At 45.0% G+C, this 22,260-nt stretch overlaps 2 protein-coding genes across 7 annotated transcripts in view; one reads left to right on the top strand and one right to left on the bottom strand.

Moving 5' to 3' along the window:
- Positions 1-22,260, bottom strand: part of LOC122399088 (JNK1/MAPK8-associated membrane protein) — a 760,891-nt gene that overhangs the window by 65,450 nt on the left and 673,181 nt on the right. The gene's annotated exons all lie outside the window — the stretch shown is intronic.
- Positions 3,921-22,153, top strand: LOC122399068. Of its 5 annotated transcripts, none has more exons than XM_043399439.1 (8): positions 4,144-4,169; positions 9,123-9,580; positions 9,916-10,022; positions 10,201-10,484; positions 10,748-10,925; positions 15,195-15,364; positions 16,137-19,561; positions 19,788-22,153. In XM_043399439.1, the coding sequence occupies exons 4-8, from the start codon at positions 10,239-10,241 to the stop codon at positions 20,995-20,997; spliced, it is 5,229 nt and encodes a 1,742-aa protein (XP_043255374.1). In that variant the 5' UTR covers positions 4,144-4,169; positions 9,123-9,580; positions 9,916-10,022; positions 10,201-10,238; the 3' UTR covers positions 20,998-22,153. The 5 variants fall into 5 exon arrangements, with proteins under 5 accessions (XP_043255373.1, XP_043255374.1, XP_043255375.1 ...); XM_043399440.1 differs by lacking the exon at positions 4,144-4,169 and adding an exon at positions 4,746-4,778; XM_043399438.1 differs by lacking the exon at positions 9,123-9,580 and having other exon boundaries at positions 3,921-4,169.

Here is a 22,260-nt window from a genome sequence, read left to right as displayed (position 1 = left end):
AGAACGTTTCGCAGCATTCCGACCGACGATGAGAGCCGGATGATTATCGTCGTTCACGGGATGGCAATATGGCGAACATCAAAGTAGCGGTGCGCGTAAGACCAATTTCCGCCAAGTGAGTATCAGCAAGTTGCCGTCAGTTTCGAACAAACTAATGGGGATTTGATGGTTACGTTGAAATATGGTTTTTCTTTTGATATAGTAATTTTAAGCACAGGTATATGAAACCCGTGAAATTGGATCAAGGAAAAAGGTCACGGCGAGGTAAAAAATGAAATTTCTATGGATGTGTAACGATGAAAACATTGGTCGAAGATTCTCGGTTCGTTCGCGAACGGCTTCCACCGTTGAGTTTACGGCCTGATACGCGCTAATGTATTTTAAGAAACTAGCAAAAACCGTTTCAACTGTCGCGCTGTCGCATTGCTCTTTCTCTGTGCTCCGGGGATACGTGCACATTCGGAGAACAGAGGTCAAGGTTTATTGGCTTTGTAGTTTCATTTTCGCAAGGCAGTTCTTTGCGGGTTTTACGACTCTTCTCGGCTATCGACTGGCGTCTGCTGGAAATACGCGGCCCGAGGTAATTATTTTCCATCGGAAAGCGGCGCCGCGTCGCGTTCACGCATAAAACGAGGATAAAGATCTGGAAGTAGGATTTATCGGGCAGTGGTGCCTTTTCGATTCGGCAGTTATGAACTCGTTTCTATAATTAGAAGAAGGGGCCGGAACGCCGCAAAAGTAAGACAAACTGACAATTTCTCGGGGAAACGAATGCGACAAGCTTCTTCGACAACGAGGAAGCAACTTTGGCTGTTTTTAAACATAAATGGCGTCGAGTTGGATATTACATCAGTTAGTGGATTATTCAGATGATTCGAATTAGCGGAACTCAGGCTAACGGAGATTGGAAGTTTGATCGAAGCGCGAGGAAAGAGGGATCGATTTTCTCGCGACCGAGGACTTTTATGGATTTCGAAAGTCTCGGGTTAGGTTCAACAGCTTCGTTGACCCAGAACGATCCGTCCGTCCGGGTGTTCGACAACGACGAGATGTTAATTTCGCAAAAACGCGAAACGCGGCACGAAATCGTACCGATTAGACCGAATAGGGGCGATAGGATCACGCGAGGACCCGATGTCGAAGCACCGAATCTGCATTTCTGTGTGTGCGTATCACGCACATGAGCATGTAAGTACGTAATAGCGTTTCCACTCGTCTGGTCACGCCAAAGGTTCTGCTACACGACAGAAGGCGACCTGAAAACTCGTTTGACCGTGATTTACGAATGCCGTCTTTACGGTATTGTTTCGAAACCCGATGCGTTCGACCTTTCGTTGCTTTCGTCTCGATTTTCCGATACATCCCCTTTCCTATTCCGGAGATCTAATAACCCGGCGACGAATTTCATCGACTATCTCCTTCCTTCGGAAAATCCGACCAACTTCGCGGCAGTGAACTCGCTGTTATCGGTTTCCTTGCGAGATCTCTTTTCGCGAATTAGCTATTCCATCTGTCTGTCTATCGGGAAGTTTTCTTCGAGTCCTCGATGAATCGATCCAGATTCGCGAAACGCGATAAAAATGTTCCCTTAGAGAAGACAATTTTACGGTTCAGATCCAAAGCGAAGAGGTGGAAATTCGGGTTTAGATTTAACAATTATCCAACACCATGAAATTTGTCAACGTATGTCAAATTGTAAGTCGTTTCCAAACGATGCATTTGTTTCAACCACGATCCCAGCGAGGTATGATTCTAACGATGTACGTTTTAGAGAGCTGGATCTAGCGGAATCGACGGTGGTCGTTCACACCGACTTGAACGGGATCTCTTTGACGAACTTGAAGGCGTTCTCGAGCAAAGCTGGGACCAGTCGCGAGCGAACTCGAAGATATGATTTCGATTATTGCTTCGACTCTTCCGATCCCGAGACCGAACATTTCGCGGACCAGGCAAAAATTTACGACGCTCTCGGCGAATCTGTTCTGGATGCTGTTTTCTCGGGCTACAATTCCTGCCTGGTGGCGTATGGACAAAGCTCGTCCGGAAAGACGTACACGATGATGGGAACCAAGGTATCCATTTTTCTTGTACACGTACAACTCCACGTTCGGTTCCCATTAATTCAGAAATAGTTGTAACGAAAGTTTTTCAGGCGATGACATATATATGAACATACTACTGTCTTTGATATTTCGAGCGAAACAAATAATCGACTAGAGCGAGGATGTGAACACAGCCTACCCTTCTTTTCGCGTAAGCACGATTTACAAGTTTGAGGGTATTGTTGCGAATGGTTAGTTTTTCCTGGAACTGTCTCGGCTAATAGCCAATAGCCAATGGCCAATGGCCAATAATAGACGACGTCGTTCGACATCAAGAAACAAACGAACAATCACGCGGGAACGTGACGCGTTCATGAACTCGCCAGGTGCGTCCTGTAATTGGCTGACAATCGGAACGCGATCTTTCTCTCTAGCGCATGGTTTCTCGTCGCGAAAAATTTCGAACAGTAAATTGAAATTGTTTTCGACGGAACGTTGGTTAATTAAATTGCCCTGTGGCTTGGTAGCCGTCTGCAAACGTGGAACAGAGGGTCAACGGTGGCTGCACATTAGGGGGAGGGGGTGTATGGCGTGGATTTTTAAAAGCTCGGCACGTGTCTCGGTTATACGTTCAGCACGTACAACCGGTTTCAATTACGAAAGGAGTCGTCCGATCGCCGCGGGGCATTCCGATGACTGATAGTTAACGATTCGTAATTTCCGAGGCGACCGCTATTCCGTATCTACCACCACTACTTTCCATCTCGCCGTCGGGTCTTTCTCCCTTTTTCTTGTTTCTTGTTTTTTATTTTAAAAATGGTTAACGTTCTTTCTTTCTGCTTTATGTTTTGCACAGGAGGAGCCAGGTCTCACGCCGCGGCTTTGCGAAGGACTCTTCTCCAGGATCGAGAGGCACGGAAAGTGCGGAAATAATTACTGCGTTTCGGTCAGGTAATTGCCGAAGCCTTGGAGTTCACATTCGGATAGAATCGGTTACATATAATTGCGTTGTAATTGGATAGTTTTTACACGCCAACTCCTTTGCGTTCGATAACTCGAAATTCAATTCAGGAAGTAAGATTCAACAAAGCAAACATGTAAGAATCTCGCGTATAGTTATTTATCGTAATTTCGACTTTTGAATCGGCGTGCAGTCGAGGTTCGACCAAGTTGGCGCGTGAATTTAATTCGATTGCAGTCTAACATGGACGAAAAGCATTATCCGGGCGATTTTGCGTCTGAATTGACAACTGTGGGAAACTTAACATTCGCGGCGTCTTTTGTGGTTGTGTACAAGGCACATCGACGAACGTACACCAATCACCGATAAAGGCATCGATGTCTCTCGGTCAAGGTCCGGTTATCGAAGCAATTTTGCCTATCGTTTTCGACAGACCGTGTTTCAGGCTCGTTTGTGCTGTCGATTGTCTGGATTTCGAACGTTCGATTCATTGCTGTGTAGCCCCTGTGTGCTTTAAGTTTTCCTAGCATTCTTGTGCAACCTACTGCCATCGAGTGATTTCGTGAAATTTCTCTCAGTGAATAATTTTGTCGGATCGATGACGCACGCGACAACTTTATCGTTTTGTGAAATTAATTTTCGAGCGATATTCGATCGCGGAAGTTTGTATTAACTGTATGAGAGCTAAATATCAAATACAACATTAACAGTTACTAGATCTAATCTTGTATGGACCTTCTAGTCCTCCTCGAGCTTTTGTCAGAGTATAGTAATAGTCGATCGCCATATGCGACTAGACCCGTCACCGCTGTTAATTGGCGCAAAGTTTGCGAAATCAGGACCGCGTCTAGTTAAGGAAAATATTGTTTGTCGGCTGGGTTGTGAGGTGCCCGATGCTGGAAGGGAGGGATAAACGTTCAAGTCGAGCTTAGGAGTCGCGAGCTTGCAAGCGCTGTTGGCCTGGATGTGTCTTGTAAGCTCAGTGCCCCGTGACTCGCAATCCTAGGCGGACGTCTAGCTGCACCTGGGTAACATTATTCGCGCCTTTACTCGGTGATGTTGTTTCACTCAGTGATCGGACGCTCGATTCGATCGCGTCGAGCATCGATTATATGAAAATTAATTAAAGAAAATACAACACCGATCGTAGACCGACTGCAATTTTGGTAAGAACCGTTAATATCTGTTCGAACTCACTTCCCGAACCATTTGCACTGTTCTGTTAGTTTATTAGGCGTATGTTTGAGTTGCTTTCATGGAGCGGAAGTTAGGTTATCGATTGCTCTTAACTTAGATCACACGTTGGCGTACACTGTAAACTACCTTGCGATGATTCACTAACGATTGCGAATACATTCTCAACACTATAAAAACGCGGTAGAAATAGTCTCAAGGCATAGAATTACACATTTTTGTCAAGTATCGTCTCGTTTTAAAATTTCTTCAAGCTCTATTGTTCTAGGGAAAAGACGAAATTGATGTATTTCAGTTTTTGCGAAGGAATGGCCTCCATAATCGAGGAGTGTCTTTGCGCTGCTTACCATTAGTAACTGGCCCGTGAATCATCCTATTGTTTCACACATCGTACATGCATATGTACGTACGTAAAGAAATAAACGACAGATTTACGCGTGTGTACAGGCAGAATCGTACGTCGCGTACGGTTCGCTTGAATACTATAAATTCACGTTTATACGATCACCGGCAGTTATTAAAAGTGCTACGGCGACTCGTTGTTCGGACGGGGACAAAAATATTCGTTCTGTCGCGGGCCGGTGTGTATCGTTGACTTTGAATATAAAGCCGCAGCCATCGTCATTCATGTTCCCCTTTCCGTGTTCGACGGAAATTCCCGTTCGCGCGTTGGATTTAGGAAGCGGAATTTTTTCGTACGCTAACGGCGTCACGGCGCGAAAACTAACTCCACAGTTTGTCGTGTTTACGATGCGACCGTTAATGGGCTCTCCGCTAAAATATCTCGAATATCTTTTAGATTAAAACGTATTCTGATAGCTCGCCAATAACTCCTGCCGATGGACCGCTTCGATGCGTACATTCAAAAATTTTAGCGCACAGAACTGATAGAAGATGACGATTTTCTAGCTTTTACGCTGGCCGAGTTACGATCACCGGAGAACACGATGTGACATACGCGCGTTACCCTGGAGAATTTCACGTGTCATACAATTTTTAGAGCAGGAGTTTCATGTTTTTCCAATCATATTGTTTCTCGTTTTCCAAGCGTTTCAGGAGTCATTCTCTGAAAACGGATTTTATCCTAAAGGTAATAGATCTCCTAGGTCTGAAAATATCGTTTATAACAAGAGAGCAAAACCTTTTGCATAGCTTGTAACGTCCGCTGTTTATGAGAAATTGTTCGGTTCGCAACTTAATTGTTTTCTGTTCGTATTCTCGAGTTTATTTGGTTCGTCTACGAAAAAGAACATTCTTGTGCGATAGAGATTAACTGCTGGTTCTGTGACGGTCTGTATCACCGGACGTTAGTACCGATGCCGCGATATCACGATCCCGTGAATCCGAACGATAAAATCCGATAGCGTTTTACACGCGGTTTGCGCATGATGGTCTGGAGGAGGTGTTGCACGCTACATGTATAAATAAGCAAGCAACTGGCTTTTCGTAGTCGTCACACTGACCTGTATTGCGACGATATTTCCGTATACGCGGCTGCTCGAGTAACAAGCATCATTGATAAATCAGGCAAGTCGTTTTATCGAGGTTGCGATCATCGTTTACGTTCGTAGACAAGACGGTCAAGTATTTACAAGTATTTCTGATGTGCCCCTAATTTTGCGTGATACGTAACAAACTTATCGACTTTGTATCAAAGGGGCCTGCCTCGATAGCCATCGAATAAATACAGGCAGGTAAAATTGAAGTAAGAGAGGTGCAGATATAGTTAGGCGAACCGCGGAATTAAAGCGGATCGGAAGTATGGAAAGAGCAGGACGAAGGGGGGAAACAAACGCCGATGGTAGAAAAAGAAGCCAAAATGTACGCGGCAAACAGAATTAGCAACGAGTATTTTCTGGCTCGTAGTTGCGTGCACTGGTGCGAAATGGAAAGGGAAAGGGAAACGAAGGCAATAAAAAAAATAGAAAAATTGAATGAATTTTCCAAAATGTACGCATAGATACTTCGTCAAGTTCACGGTCGTAGTGGGTAGTAAATCGTTCATTCTATCGAACGATTACGGCAAACGAGAAACAAAGATACATATTAGCGGCGTTGGTCAGATTTTGTTCTATTATATTTTATCGATTGGATTAGTTTCTTGGACGCATCCCAGTAAGTTGTGCACCTTGATCCTCGTCCGATGGAACACTCGTTAGAAATTATTAGTACCAGTAACGAGTAAGGTATGCAAAATTAACTCCATTATAATCGATAATAGGTAGTTTCGAAAATATGCCGGACACGCTGTTGTTAGACGGGCTGTAAATAAACTACGAAACGTGTTTGTAGGTTTATCAGTAGATGAAACTAGATTCGCGAGGAACAGTTTCTAGGTTGATTAACTGCTTACTCGTGAATATTTTCGTATCGTCTCCGAGCGTGTTCGACGCTCGATTGGCGCGTATTAACGCGCAACACGGGAACGCAGGGAATATGTACACGCCGAGGGGAGGCGAATCGATATTCTGGTTTTGTTGTGCGATTAATTATACCTATTAGCGAATCGTACTCGTCAATAAACGCGAACTGAGCCCGGGCATAATTTAATTTACGATCTAACAACGATCCTGTTACAACTGACGCGTCGTCGTGGTAAACGTGACACCCGCTAATATTGCGGGACAATTGCTGCGTTTCCTGTGTCGTTAATACTTCTACGATTCCTTTTTTCTTTGATCTCTGTACACCTTTAAGCATTGGCTTAAATGGACACGTTTGTGCGTAAATGATTCGACGTCCGGCGCTAATTGAACCAGTAGCCATCGTCATTAGGCATCGGCGTTCAACGTGATTAAGTCACCGAATTCGTAGACGATAGCATGCCGTGCCGTTCTTCCCATCCGCAATGAAACGGTAACCGATCAAAAGCTCCGCATTACTTATGGCTGATTGATCGATAGAATCCTCGCCTCCCTTTCGCTCTTTCCGCTCTTCCTTTTCCTACTCCGTCTTCTCTCTTTGCACGCGCGGAAGTTACGCTTCGGCTGCAAGCCCACGATTTCGACCATGATCGCAAATTCGATTCGATCTGCATTTCGTGGATTCTGATTGTCCATCGGTTGCTGTTTTTCGAACCACGCCAGTCCATCGAACGATCTCTCTTATGTCTAGTCAACAAGTTTTATAGCTAATCTTATTCACGAACAACGTGACATTTTTATTCCTCCTTCGAGAATAAAATTTGCCCGACTCTGTCCACACTTCCAATCATTCTAACACGAATTCGAAGATGCCCTGTTGTGGATACCGTCGAACGGAGAACATCGGTAAATCGAGGTTAAAACGGGCCGTGCAGAAGATTAAAAGCCAGGTCAACCAACTCTTGGCGAGTCTTTGTATGTAAAATCGAGCTTTCGGAACTTTTTTATGGGCTTTCGCGAGAACTAGCGAGCGGAAAACCGTTGTTTCTATGATCAACCTGTTCACCGGAGCTTGGAATTTTCGCGTGCATCGATTATCGGAAATAGCCGAGTCCACCGTTCGAGCCGCGCGTTCAAACATCGCATCCTGAAACAAAGGCTTCGAACTTGGAACGAGTTTGACGGTTTTAGAGGATCAGTCTCTTCGTTTTTTTTTTTCTTCTACGCGCCAATATTCCTTCGTAGATACGACGCCGATCGATTGTTATTCCGACACCGTTCGTTCGCGTAATGTCCGACAAGCACGAGAGCCAGCTTTCGTTTTCTCTCCTCGTCCCGACGCCCATTCGGTCTGCTATCGCTGCAATGAAAACGAGAGGCCTCGCGAGCCACTTGAAAACTTTAAACCCTCTAATGAACGACTTTCTCTCGTTTTTTTCCCCTCGAATTACGTTAAGTAACAGCGATTAACTGGACAGCTATTCCATCACCCTGCTTATTTAAAAAAATTGGCAGGAACCATGGAATTAATGGTGTGTTACAAATTAGATGACATTGGCAATTGTTTAGATCCCTTGGTAATTAAAGATGCATAGATTCATTGCAACGTTCGGAGACTTCGTTTCTCAAGAGAGCACACGTCTAGTGCAACGAGTAAAGAAACTTTTCTTTACATTGTTGTCACCAGGCAACTGTTACGTTGGTACGCTCGTTCGTTAATGGTCTAGTTTATCAACTGAATTTATCTAGCGAGCAACGCGGAAAAAACTGATGCGAAACAGAACGCGAGTTGAGCGTTTGGTGAACAAAAGTGTCTAGTTATCTTCGTGAAACTTTAAATAGCTTTTTCGCAGTTCATTCTGCAGGGTCGGGAGTCGCTACAGTGGTAAAAAACTCAAGTTAACAAAGAAACGTTTACTTTTTAATGGCGGGGCGAATATTCTTTCGAAACGTGATCTTTCTTCGCCGTAACAGGTTCCTGCGAATTTCGAGATCGTAAATGCAAATAATAGTTTGCTGGAAGTTTCGATCGTTGTTATTAGTTTGCCTCGAAAGCATAGTTATCGTGAAGTTTTCCAATCGAGAATACGGAGCGTAAATTTCTATTTAATTTATTTCAAATCGTCGTGTGCTTCATCCGTGTTACAAAAGAAGTAAAGTGACGTTACTAGAACGTACAAACATTTAGAACGTTGGAAGAGGAGGTAGAACTAAACGACGATTGTTTTTGTCGAGTAAAATTATATTGCAAGGAGGTTGTGATTGTTCGAAAGTTTTTAGTGTAAATCTGGACGAACTCGCGACTTGCTGCATTGCAAACGACTATTGTTTCCGAGATATCGGGGTTTTCGGGTCAAGGAAATCAGCGTGAACACAGGCGATTACGGGGATTCGTTCGATTTTCTAATTTCCGGAAGCGTGTTCATTAACGTATTTCTAGAATGGATGAGTATTTGCCGCGAGTGGTCCACCGGCTAGTAGTCGGACCACGAACGTCTCTATCTACTTCGAGTTCGGCTATTTATGTACTTTCAACGATCCGACATTTCTTACTACATACAGGGGAATCGAATGGGATGGATGCATAAGTCCAAGTGCAATATGTGGAGAACATTATTTCAGTATTACCGTACGTAGAAAATCTTTAGAATTAATAAATTGAGAAGAATCGAAAGCAGAGCGAATCGAATAGGGAGACAAATTTGTTTCGATAAACGGTTGAGAAACATTCTATTACCGGAACAGTAGGAGTTTCGTTGTGCAATTGTTCCGCCCTAAAGCGCGGTCGGCAGCTTCCAAAATCGAGAGAGTCGCGTAGAAATGGGAAAAAAGGGAAAGAACAGAAGCTGGTCGAAATCCAAGCGGAAAGTGTTTCTCCGGGTGCACGATGGAAACTCCGATCACTGTTAAGCGGATTTACGGTCGCACGTGCGGACGTTTTACGGGCACAACGGAGCAGATAATGACGTTAAGAGGATCCAGGAGTTTGCGGTTGCCCATGAACACCGTTCGGACGAAAAGTACGCGACCGGTAAATCTTCCTTTTTTGGCCCGTATGGTTTTCTGGCAAAGAATCGCAGTTGCATCGATTTGTTTAGAGCCTTCGAACACAGCAGAATATCGACTGTGCTTATCGAACGCCTATCTGAATCAAACGCACGCGATACCTATATTCGTACAACGTCTATCCGTAGGATATTCAAAATTAGTTATTCGGGTGATATTGTTATTAATTTGATGTCCATTTCAATGGACGAATATACATTTGTAAAATTATCACAAGTAAATCTATTAGCGGTAAAATTAATGCAATAAATCGCGGCTAAACTACAATATCGGTTGGATTTTGTTTCAGTTACCTGGAGATATACAACGAGAGAGTAAGAGACCTTTTGAAGCCGTCTTCGAGTACAAGCGGATTGAGAGTTCGCGAGCATCCTCGACTGGGCCCTTACGTTCAAGGTATCGGTAATTTCAGATGTCTGTTTCCCAACCTTCGTATTCCAATGATCACGATCTAATACCGATTGAGAAACTGATTAGTTATGTTTGTATTTTCAATACGAAATAACCGAAATAAAGAACAGGTGATGGGCAGCATGGCGGTGTAAATCTAGCGTTTGAGTTTTCTTCTCGACAGGTTTGACCCATCGCGTGGTCCGTACCCTGGGATCGTTGATGTCCTACGTGGAGGAAGGGACCAAAGCTAGGAAGACAGCGTCGACTTCGCAAAACCCGAACAGCAGTCGTAGCCACGCTCTGTTGACGATCGCCGTTTCGCCAGAGACGCCGAGTATCGCGGCCAACGCTGTTTATTCCTCCAAGAAGAAGCCACGGAAGCCACGCGGTGGCAGCAAGCTAAGCTTGGTCGATTTGGCGGGCAGCGAAAGCGCGGCCACGTGCAGCGGCGTTCATCGACTGAAGGTGAGTCATTCCCTAAAAATAATATCGTCGTCCCTAACCAGTGAACAAACAGGGATCGATAATCTTAGCGAACGTTTTTAAAGCAGGATCTTAAAAAAATAACTTACTTTTCAAGTCTCGATTACTCTGTTTTATCATAACATATGTCGGACGAAATGATCTAAGCATCGTTTTGTCTTATCCAAGAAGGCAAATGCAATTTCGAGAAAAAACGAAAAAAGGGAAAAAGAGAAGAAACTTGTGGGTGATGCGTGTGTTTGCAGGAGGGTGCGAATATAAACAAGAGTCTAGTGGCTCTAGGGAACGTAATATCAGCCCTTGCGGAGAGAGGCTCGGCCGGAAGTGGTCCAGGCAGGAGGTTCATCCCTTATAGAGATTCTTCGCTTACTTGGCTGTTGAAGGACGCACTTGGCGGAAATGCCACTACCATTATGCTCGCCAGTAAGTGTCTTCCCTTTGATCTTCCCTTCTTCTGCTCTCACTTTTCCTACCCTCGTGATCCGCAACCTCACCCCCTTGTTCCCTTCCTTCTTTATCGCGTTGCATTTATTTTTAGAAATTTTTCATCCTTCTCGCTCTCGCGTTTGCGCTTAAACGATGATTTACACGTTCAACGAACGGGTTTCTTTTCTCTACGAATTGTCGCTAATCCATTTCACGGTTCTTTACAGATTCTCCTACGGATCGTCTCGTTCCGTTCAAAACACAGTTACCACTCCATTTCGCACTTTTTCTCGGCTCGGTTATTTCACGATCGTGATACTTAATTTGAGAAGACGATTCAGCTTCCGGTACGAGACAAAAAAATTGGCCATCGCTTCTCTGCTCCCTCTCACCGGCTCTAACACCGTCTGTTCCGTTCCATTCACCACTTAACTCCAGCTTTCCATAAATTTCAGTTAATTTCCAAAGGAGAACTATTATCGCGAGCCTCTCTGATTCATGAAATTATACCCACGATACCGGAGCGCAGACTCAGTCTGGTTGGTAATTGGTTTAAATGCTTTTCCAGGCGAGCTAAGACGCGGCCGGGTTAAAATTCGATAACGCAGTAAACGGGGGCATCGGTAAATACGAAAGCTTTTTCAGTTTCTCGACGTAGCAGTTGCACCCCTCCTCGTAGCCACTTTAAAAGTCAGTTTTCGGAAACGTAAAAGTTGGAATATTTGTTCGTAGATTACTTGTAGACGAATAGATATAACTAACTGGTTAAATAGCCCAACGATGGACCAGAATTTCGATTTCTTCGCGAAATACTTGCGCACTTTATGTTTGTAAGCAGAAGGATCGTAAATTTGGTAGAATTTGAACGTAGTTAGACATCGCACGTAGACAAGATTCGATGTACACGATGGAAATTGTTGTTAAATATACTTATATGCACGGTGCGAGTTGAAAATCGAAACGAAAGGGGATGAACCTATTAAAGCTTTCCACAAAAAACAATATCGCTCCAAATTCTTGACTTATTTATTCACGTAGGGGTTTGTCCCTTTCCACACACACACACGCAAAGTATAATCGATGAAATAAAATAAAAAAATAAATTGCAATCGAGATACTATTTTTGCAGGCATAGTTCGATTTATTAGCTTTTCGAAAGTAGAGTTTCTCATTGATGGAATAATGTGCGAATTTGTTTCGTTTGAAATTATTCGATGATTCGACATCTACCGTAAGAGACCCCCTAATGCATTACAAAATATAATTAATGTCGGGTCTAGAAAAATGGTGAGCTAATTAGCTCGGCTGATGCCGCGGAAACGGAAGAATTACCAAATATTCCTACCTTGTTCAGGACGCGTATAATTAATCGCGGCGAAATATTCCAAACCGCTGATCATCGATGGCTAATTGAATTGCTAATAACATTCAGGTTTATTATCAGTGGAGGTTGGGACGTTTAATATTCAGTGTCTGTGTTTATGATTGACCGCGTATGGAACGGTAGATGGTCATCCTTCTCTTTCCCTCCTACAATTATCAATCCGGTTATAACACTTTGTTAAGCTGAATTATGGTGTAATCGATGACGTTTCCGTCTTGCGAAAAGTCGAATTTAAGAATCTAGGTTTAATATTGCCCATATTTATAATAAAACTTTAGAATGAAATTTCTCAAGAACGAAAGCCCACTTTGACGAACGGTATGAAACTCTTAGCGCACTAAGTATATACTGAAAATTACACCCAGTCGAATCCTAGAAGCGATTTTCACACACATGGACTTTCCTTCTAAGAATAAATATATTGAAACATTCAGACATATTCGGAGTAAATGTACTTGATACATTCAAATTTCCCTGTATTCTTAAATCTTGCTACAATTTACAGAGTGCAATTTTCTCTTATATTTCGAGAAACAATTTGAAATTCACAGCCATTAGCTCGGCGTTACTCGCGACCAAGAGTCCTTTTCTCGATGTTTGGTCGCGAGTAGTACCGATTACCAGGTCTCACCACGTGGAGGTTGCTGCGATTGGAGACCCGGAGGGACATGGATGGAATCCAAGTTCCATCTATCTCCCCCTTACATTCTTAGAAACTAGCGCGAGGTAGAAGATCGATCTTCTATTTTAGTTGTGCCAAGTAATTATTTTGTTGAGAGAGGGGTGAAGCTAATTTGAGGCAAACGCGACGCGATGCGAACCGAGTACCTGTTCAAAAGTGTCAGTTCCGTTGCCTCTTAGCAAGTCCAATCGAAGGGTAAGGGAATCGACGCACCCGACACAGAGGTTCCCCATTTCTCCCACGCATCCTGTTGGGAGCCCGTAGGACCCAACTCAAGACGACTGACTGAGAGAGGGAGCGTGTGTCGGGGCTACCGCAGACAGGAACAGTCCCTGATCCCCTCTGCGGCCGAAATACCCTTTCCCTTGGATCGTCTCACCAGAGGACGATAACTGACCCTTCGGAGCAGCTAAACGGCCGATCACTTGCTTTTACATGAAGCAGCGGTGATCGAAGCGAGAAACGAAAGAACGTGAAGCTAGTTTGTAAAGGATTACTTGGCACATACGTACGCGCGCGCAATGGGTCGTCGGAGCCTATGTCTAAATGTACCAAGCAATTATTTTATTGAAAGAGGGTGAAGTTAATATGAAGGGAAACGCGACGCGACGCGACGAAACTCGATCACATGTTTCAACCGATGAAACAGCGGTGATCGAAGCAAGAAACGAAAGGGCGAGAGAACGAGAAGCAAAGTTAATAATTGCTTGGTATCGCGGCCTTAAAAATAAATTTACTATGGTAATAAAAGTCCCTCGATGTCCCCCGATGTCCTTGCGTTGTCGTCTGAAACAAACTAAGAAAGGTTGCATTTGCGATTAGTTAGAGTCAAATATAATAAATTGGGAAATACGAAGACCTGAAATAAAATAAATGGGCCCAGATAAATCAGTATATGTAAAAATAGACATGAACAGGAACACATTCAGAAAGAAGAGGCCAGAAGTGAAATACGTAAGGACACCAATTGAAACCAGTGAGAAATGGATATCATATCACTCACCACTGTGACGATAGTGGTCAGTGAAAGAGATTTATACGTGCAATATGTAATATGCATCGAACAAACCAAACAAGGAGCAAGTAGTGAAATATGGAAGAGAGTGGAGAAATGAAAACGAGACGAAACCCCACATACAAGCCCAACAGACGCCTGAAGATCAAGAAAGAAATTCCAAACGGTCGGTGAAACAAATTTATATGTGGAATATAAAATGTGCACCAAACAAATCAAGCCAGAAATGGCACATTCAAGGCCAGCAGACATGTAAATTTCGGAATAGAAATGGTAGACGTGATATTCTGATAAACCTCATCCCTGGTCAGCAATGGTCAGTATTAATCAATACTGGACAATCATTCTGACAAGACCTCACGAAAGGTCAACCGTGGTCACTAGTGACCACTACTGGTCAGTACTGGTCACTATTGACCCCCAGAGATCGCCAGTGGCCAGTTGTGGGCAGTAGAAGTGGAGCGCAACCCTACGACGCTCCGCCATGTCCGGCAGCCTAGAACAGAAAGAAAGAGCTCGCCGCTTGACAGTTCAACGCTTCCTTGTGCAGTAGAGTGAAACGGGTGGGGATGACTGTCCTTGACGACATCACCAATCAATCAACAAGGAACCGTTACTTCGGCCGATAAATTAATATTCTATGCAAAATGGTATTAAAAACAATTATTTGTCCAACACCTGCTATCCAGCATTATTTTAACTATTACCTGATGTTAATTAATAATTGTTGCAATCAATAGGAATGAAAATATGGTCAAATTCGAGGAGGCTGAAGGTTTGTATGAATTTCTATCGAGAACCAAGGTCGTACATAACGTGTTCGTTTCTTCGACCTTCTGTCCACAATACGAATACTTTCTTTTGTACAAGTTTTCATCTTTCTATCGCTGCTATTACTATTTATTCTCACTCTAGCACTTTACTATCTTCGTTGCATTTGTTATCAGAAAATTATACAGGATTCTAACAAACGTAAAATGCGTCACTGCAATCGCGAAACGATGTGTCGCAACACCCAAGAGAACACAGATTAATGGACACGAAGAGAAGTTGTGTTATTACTTATATAATTGTCTTATTGTGTTGTAAATACGGATCAAGTATCTGTAGAAGCGTACGACGACTCTGTACCATGAACCGAACAAATTAATTCCAGCGAATTCTCTCTGTTGTAATCGTTTCCAGCGATATCACCCGCCAGTAGAAGTTACAACGAAACCGCACACACGCTGCGGTTCGCGCAAAGGGCGCAGAGCGTGGTCAATCGGCCGGTGGTCAACGAGGATCCCGTGGCGAGGGTTATTCGCGAGCTGAGGACCGAGGTGGCGAGGCTGAAGTTATTGATGCTGGAAAAGGCAAGCGCGTACAACTGAATTATGCTTAGACAATGCCGTCATTCCGGGATAAGCATGAAAATTGAACAAAACATGGAAGCGAAGCGGAACGTAAAGTTTCTATCGCCGCGTTTAAACGTATATTTTTATGAAGAGGCGACGGGACGCGACAAATAAGAAAATAAATTGGTCAACATCCGGTGAAACGTTGGATCAGGTATTCAGAAATTAGCGAACGTCTATTTATAATGGTAGTTTATTTGCGATCAGCCGGTAGCACGGCCGCGCGTTGCCTAGAACGAGTCATTCGGGCGAAAATAAATCGTGTAAGTTTATTATCGAGCATTGGGAACGCAAACTCGCGCCGAACCGTCATTACGCAAATGAAATGCACGAATCGTTTATTTGATACTCATTGAGCGACCACCGAGCGTACCCGTTGCGATTGCTCGAGCGAACGATTGCTGATAAAACACGGTTTGCAGGTGCGCACGCTTAATGAGTGATCCGTATTTTCAATCGGTCTATCGGACTTGTTAGGATTTACAGTATTCTTCGGTTCTCTCGCATTATGTAATCGATCATTAATTCGTTTAGTCGATTCCCACCAATGGAGGGGATTCGTAGGGCAATAATTGAAAGGAAAGAGAAATACCAGCAACTAGGGTAGTGGGCCCGTATTAGTTTCATATTGATTTTAATAAAAGAAATAAGTTAAATTCTGCCGCAATGGGCACTCCACTATCCTAGTCTGATCGATCTAATCGAGTACGATACACGTTCTGTTTTGCAGAACACCGAGGCGAACAGCAACGCGTCGTGTTCCTGTCGGAAGAATCATTCGATAGCTCAGATAGATGCCCTCGAGGACGAAAGATCGACAAAGGAGACAGAAACAATATCTTACGGGCAATCCAAGCAGCGGATCGTAGACTCTAGATTCGAAGAACGTCCGTCAGAAAGGAACGTGGACGAAGAGTGGAGTTCGAGCAGCGTCGTTCCAGTTCGAAGATCTAATTCTACCGAGGATATTGTTGCATGCGAGGCTGCTTTTTCCTTAAAACGGTTTGGTTCGTGCGAGTTCCTGGCAGCGAGAGACCGTTTCGCGAGTAATTATAATCGTGCTAAGGTAACGGAATTGAACGACGAGGGCGACGAGATCGGCGAGATCCACGAGTCCGTGTTCGTCGACATCCCCACGCTGGTCGCGGTTCTGATCAAGCCGGACGACAGCTTACAAGATTCGTCGGCGCAAATAGAAGAGATCTGCTCGGACGAAGCGGTAGAAGACTCGATCGATGGTGAGTTTATCGAAACCAGCAATGATCGAGGAGCGTTCGAAGACCCGGATAAATCGGAGAGCCCCGTGAAATCTTGTCGCGAGACGTACGTTTACCAAGCCTCCGAATTCTCCCACTTGAAATCAGTCTCGAATCTAAAAGAGAAACGAAAATTCTGCAAACAAGACTCGGTGGACATAGTTTCGTCGAACCTGCAGACATCGAAGAAATTCGGCTCGGTCGAGATCATCCAGAAGAAGAAGGAACCACTTTTCCCGTTGGAGAGGTCCCATACGAATTTGGAGAAACGTTCCATAGCTCCGGATAGGGTCAAGAAGCTGAACAATATCCGAGAGATCGACGATCGAAATAATAGCAGGAACGTCTGGAAAGGGAGCAAGGAACAGCTTCAGAGGAAAAGCAGCAACGACTCGGACAAGAGTCTGAAGGAAGCTGTCGGGCAGGTAGAAGCGAAATCGAAGAATTATGCGAGAAAGACTAGCTTGGAAAACCTAAAACGGAAGACCAGCAAGGACAGCAGCTCGAGTAGTTCGAAAGACGAGCAAATCTTGATTTCGAGTTTTACGCGGGACAAACTGTTGCAGAGAAAGAATTCTCTTGAGCAAGAATTGCCGTCCACCAGGGCACACACGCCTATACAGCGCGCCAAGCGATCGGAAATCGTGGCAGCGGTCACCCAGAGGCTCTACGCCAGCAGAAAAGCCGCCGAAGATGCTTCCGGGGTACGAACTCCGCCGGAGGGAACTGATGCCAAGTTCGTGGCGAAGATGAAGCTCCAGGAGATCTCGAAAAAGATGCTGGGCAAACGGAGACGCGTTTGCGTGGACACGCAGACCGACGTCTCGCCCACTGTTCGAACAAAGGACACTGCATCGTTGACCGAAACGCCTCTGGTGGTCCACCAGGACGTCGGAGTCCTGACCGACGACCACGAGGCTTGCCAGTCGTTCGACAATAAAAAAACACCAGTACTTCGAGTGAAAGAGATCGCCACCTTGACCGACAAGCCGAAAACGAGCATCGTCCGATGCAGAGACGTCGGCAGTCTGGCGAACGATCTCGAGGATCGCGAGTACGAGATCTACTCTCCTCGTAACGATTCGGAGATTCTGTCCGACAAGAGACAAAACTACGCGGAGAGTAATTTGTCCGAGCTTCGCCAGGAGACGGATCGAAAACCGATGCGCATCGAAACCTCGACCAACACGATCCGCTCGTCCTGCCGCAGCTTCGCGGTTCAGACGCCGTCGTCGCCGCCGCCACCGCGTCTTGACGCTTCAAACACGAAGAGCGAAGCTCTCGTTTGCTCGAGACAGTGCTGCAATCCCGACAAAAGCGTTATCTCTATATCGTTACCCGACACGATCAGCATCACGATCGAGACCACGAACGTCTTGGAGTCGAGAATAGCCCTGATGGACAGCCCCGATCGGGAGAAGTTTAAGTCCGACTCAAAGGACGGCGAGGTTCAAACGGACGAACCGAGCGATCTTCGCAACGAGATATTCTGTCCGCGAGACCTGGCCAGATCGGCGCTTGGTCAGACCGACAGAGTGTTTAGGATCGAGAACATCTTTCAGGACCCTAACAACGTATCCAAGGGCTCGAAAGCGGACGTGGCCGCAAATCGAACAGAGGGGACTAGAATGAGGAATTCCATTACTCTGAGGAATTCCCTCGGGACTTCGTACGTGTCTCAGTGTACGGAGGCCGGGGACGATGGCTCGATGCCGCGCGGACGTCACGGCGAAGGATTTATCAGGGACGGATTAATCACGGAGGCGTTCATCACCAAGAAGCGTAGTTTTAATTTCAGAAAAGTGCCCGGTGTTGCTGTTTACGACGACCCGTGGACCAGTTGGCTAACCCCTCGCCCTGTAAATAAGATCCGTTCTATCCAAGTTATGCCAGCGGTAGGTCTGTCTCTGTCTGGCTTTGAAAACGACGCGATCAACGATACAGGAACGTCAGAAATTAAAACCTCCCCGTGCACCGTGTTAGAAACGAGTAACAACGCTGAACACGATCACAGTTTCTCGGACGACAGTCTGGATTACAACGAGAGCAACGCGTTCAACCAACCAACGCCCTCGAAAGAGAAGCAAGAGGATTCTCACGAGCTGCGGGAGAGTCTGTGCCCCCCCGATGTCGTGGCGCATACAAAAAAAGATAGTTCGAGATCCTCGAGCACGGCCGACGTCGAAAACATCGAATCTGTCGGTGACATCGACAGCAACCTCCACGTGAAATTACCGAAAAAGAACCAGTCAGAGTCGATGGAAGTCACGCAGATACACGATTACGAATCCTCGATGTTGACCAGACCATGCTTCGATTACCGAACCGTCGATCAAGAGTCCCTTGCTTCGTCCAATCGTGTAAATAGCTCTGATAAAAAGAAGGTGTCCTTCTCGAGTTTCAGCGTTCCCGGAAAGAGGCTAGTTCAAGCCGAAGATTGCTCGAACCAGGAATCACAGATTATATTAAAGTCCATTATCAAGAAGAGGAAGAAGAGAAACTCGCCAGAGTCGTCGAGTACGGTCCAATCATCCAACGACGAGACCGACGATTCTCAGCAAGAAGAGAGGAGCAGCTTGGCGTCTGAGAAGAATTGGAAAGAGCAAATACCGTCGAGCAACTTGGAGAAAACGTTGAAGGAAGGTCTGGGTTCGGAGGACTTTCGAAACGAGTCGAAACAGAATCGCAAGAAAGTGAAATTTTCCGTGGAGAATACGTCCGAGAATACCTGTAGTAGCGAATCGGAGAGCTGCGAGAATACGGAGGACGACGTGGCGAACGTTTCGTTCGACGGAGCAACGAGGAACATCCTCGAGGAGTATCTCAGCGAGGCGACGGCTTACATACGGAATTTGAACTCCATCAATGAGTACGTGAACGTCGCGGCCATGCTCGAAAGGTAATAAATAACAGTGAATAGTGCTAATTTTACATGTTTGTACAGTATCTTCTTTTTATCCAAAAATATTAACAATTCTGGGAGTTCTAACTTGATTTATGGCTCTTGTAAAACAGATGCTTCATCGGCCTCCACGCTAATTTGAATTTTGCAGCACCCATATACGTATATTCAAAACAGTTGTTTACTAAAACCGAAACATGAAAATTGATTGATTTTTCCTTAGGTACACCGCACCCATGCCCGCTGACCGCAGCAAAAAACGAGGGCCCCGTCGAAGGAGTTACTCCACTGCCAGAAATCGCGATTACGTGGAATTTGTAGGCCGTAGGGGTAGTTTAAAGAACGACACCGATATTTTTTCGAAGGAGACCGACGACGTAGCCATTTCTACGGAGTCGTACGAGAAGTGCCTGAAGGGAATTCAGAGGCTAGAGGGTTGTATACGGAGAGTCGACAGGCACAACGAGCTGCTTCGAGAGAAATACGGTGTCGATTGGGAATCTGCTGGCGCTAAACTGGGTTTAGCGAATCCTAGCATAGATACTCGTACACCTACGGCGAGCAACGAGTTTCTGATTTCTCGCGAAACGGACGTTCCCTTCGTTTCTAAAGACTTGGCCGGCTCGCGGCTCGTTGATCTCTCGGACGGAGGTTTGGGTGATGAAAATGATATTTTTGAGAATAGAATTTTTCATCGATCGATGAACGCGGCCAATTCGACCCATTATCCAAGTTTCGGAAAGCTACCGAACCGCTTCTTCCAGCTGTCCGATCTTAGGTCACAAAGTTCCGTCGGTTGTTCGGAATTTCTGGAGAAGCACGATCGTGCGACCAAGGTGCCATTTTCTGGAGACGTTCATGGAAGTTTCGATCTCGACGAGAGTTCGCGAGACAACGACGAACCGCAAGACTTCACCAGGTACGAGATCACGGGAAATTTGTCGGTAGAGAGTGCTGTTGCATCGACGAGAGGGAACGTTGACGATGATTTAGACTCGATAGAGGAAGATTATTTACCTTTGAGAACATTCGATCGCGCCTCTTGGTTAGCCAAGCCGACAAAGACAAGCGGATGCGACAATTCTTTGAACAGTTTCTCTAAAAGGAGCTTGAAGATCGACTCGGGAATCGTTGACAGTTACTCGATGAAAAGGCCGACTTTAAAGACTAATTTTCCAGTGCAACGCGATTGGATCGACGGCACTCGAGAACGATGGCACGAACTCGACGATTATTCGCGAAAATTCAGAGACTGCGACTCGAAAGTGCGCGCGTGTTCGAACGATCAGTCGAACGTCGAAAGCTCAATAAACGAAATCATGTATTTTAGGGACAAACTGAAACAACCGGGAAGCCCCAGAGCGCGATTCCTGGAGCTTCTGAGAGAGAGACGACGGATTGTCGAGAGTAGCAGAGGCACGAGTGTCTCTTGAACGTCGTTCCAATCGTCTCCTCGAATTGTAAATTGTATTTGTTACATATTTTTCTATCGTGCAGGTTCTGCTATACAAATTAATCCTTTTGCAAATCATATTCACTCGTTGACTGACAAAATGATATTGTATTACTTTGCTCTCGAGTCACCCATAAGATAAATTTTATTTGTAAAAAGGTTAATTTGGAGCGTGAAACCTGTACCACATTGTAAATAATAGAGTCAGACTTTTGTAACGTTCGTCGATGTATTGGAAGACTTTAGTAATCGTTTAGGACTTTGAAACTTAGACTTGCAATACCGTTTCCCGATAAGCTCTATTTTTTAGAGCTCTTAACGTTTATTGATCTTCATTCTTCCCATCCTTCTGTATCAGTCATGTAACTCTCCCTGTTCTTAATATTAAAAGGCCTTCCTCGAAGTTGTGCATTTTTTTTACTCTTCGGCGACACAAATGTTCTCCTCGTAGTCTATTAACGAATGCATAAATCGAAGAGGAGTCGTCGATCGACAGGTTGACCAGAGTTTCAAATTATCTGTAGGTCAGCGCGGTCCGCAACAGAGTCTGCTTAGAATAACGAATTGATTAAATAAACCTTCATCGTTATCATGACCTTAAGCAATATCAGCGCGAAGTGCAAGGTCATTTTCGAAGAAAGCAAATTGCAGAACATCGAACAACGACGAACGAGCCAAGGGGAACGCGACGAGTAGAAAACATTTTCCAACGCGATAATTTCCTTTCGCTATCGGAACCGTTCAAGTTCCATCGGCCTAGTCAGGGTTATCTTCGACGGCAGCGTTCCTTCGCAATTGTTATTTACGAGGGCCAGTCGATTTTGGGCCGCCTCGGAGCGCAGTTCGCCGCCAAACAGACGAAACCAGAGCAGAACGCAGCTTACGCGAAGTCGATCATGGTTCGTTTGCGTTTACGGTTCGCGATACGTCAAGGAAAGTTCGTCGATCGAGCCGTGCACGATCGTCGCCGTACGAGTTCGCGTCACGAGACACGCGAAATTCACGAGACGTCGGCGATCTCGTTCTGGTTCGTAAAAATCTTTTCTCGTAAATCAAATAGCGTTGTCTTGAAAAAGAAAAATGGGACAAAGACATACGGCATTCGCGACGAATGCGACGACGGAAGAATTATGACAATCACGAGACTTTGAGTTCTCCGTCAGACGTAAATGGAGGTCGAAGGTTATCGCGATAGTCAACGGCATCGCGATACGAGACCCTAGCGATTCAATAAGTAACTCGA

This window comes from Colletes gigas, unplaced genomic scaffold, assembly GCF_013123115.1.
Source record: "Colletes gigas isolate AHSC1104 unplaced genomic scaffold, ASM1312311v1 Colletes_gigas_Sc00012, whole genome shotgun sequence".
Classification (NCBI taxonomy): domain Eukaryota; kingdom Metazoa; phylum Arthropoda; class Insecta; order Hymenoptera; family Colletidae; genus Colletes; species Colletes gigas.
Note: the sequence above shows the minus strand (reverse complement) of the source record. Positions and strands in the feature narration are given on the sequence as shown.

What these genes read in the sequence shown, in the direction of transcription:
- LOC122399068 (XM_043399438.1), top strand. Translation starts at nt 10,239, where the DNA reads ATGTCCTACGTGGAGGAAGGGACCAAAGCTAGGAAGACAGCGTCGACT. An exon ending in CACTACCATTATGCTCGCCA is followed by an intron (nt 10,926 to 15,194) that starts GTAAGTGTCTTC and finishes AATCGTTTCCAG; the next exon opens with CGATATCACCCGCCAGTAGA. An exon ending in AGTTATTGATGCTGGAAAAG is followed by an intron (nt 15,365 to 16,136) that starts GCAAGCGCGTAC and finishes TCTGTTTTGCAG; the next exon opens with AACACCGAGGCGAACAGCAA.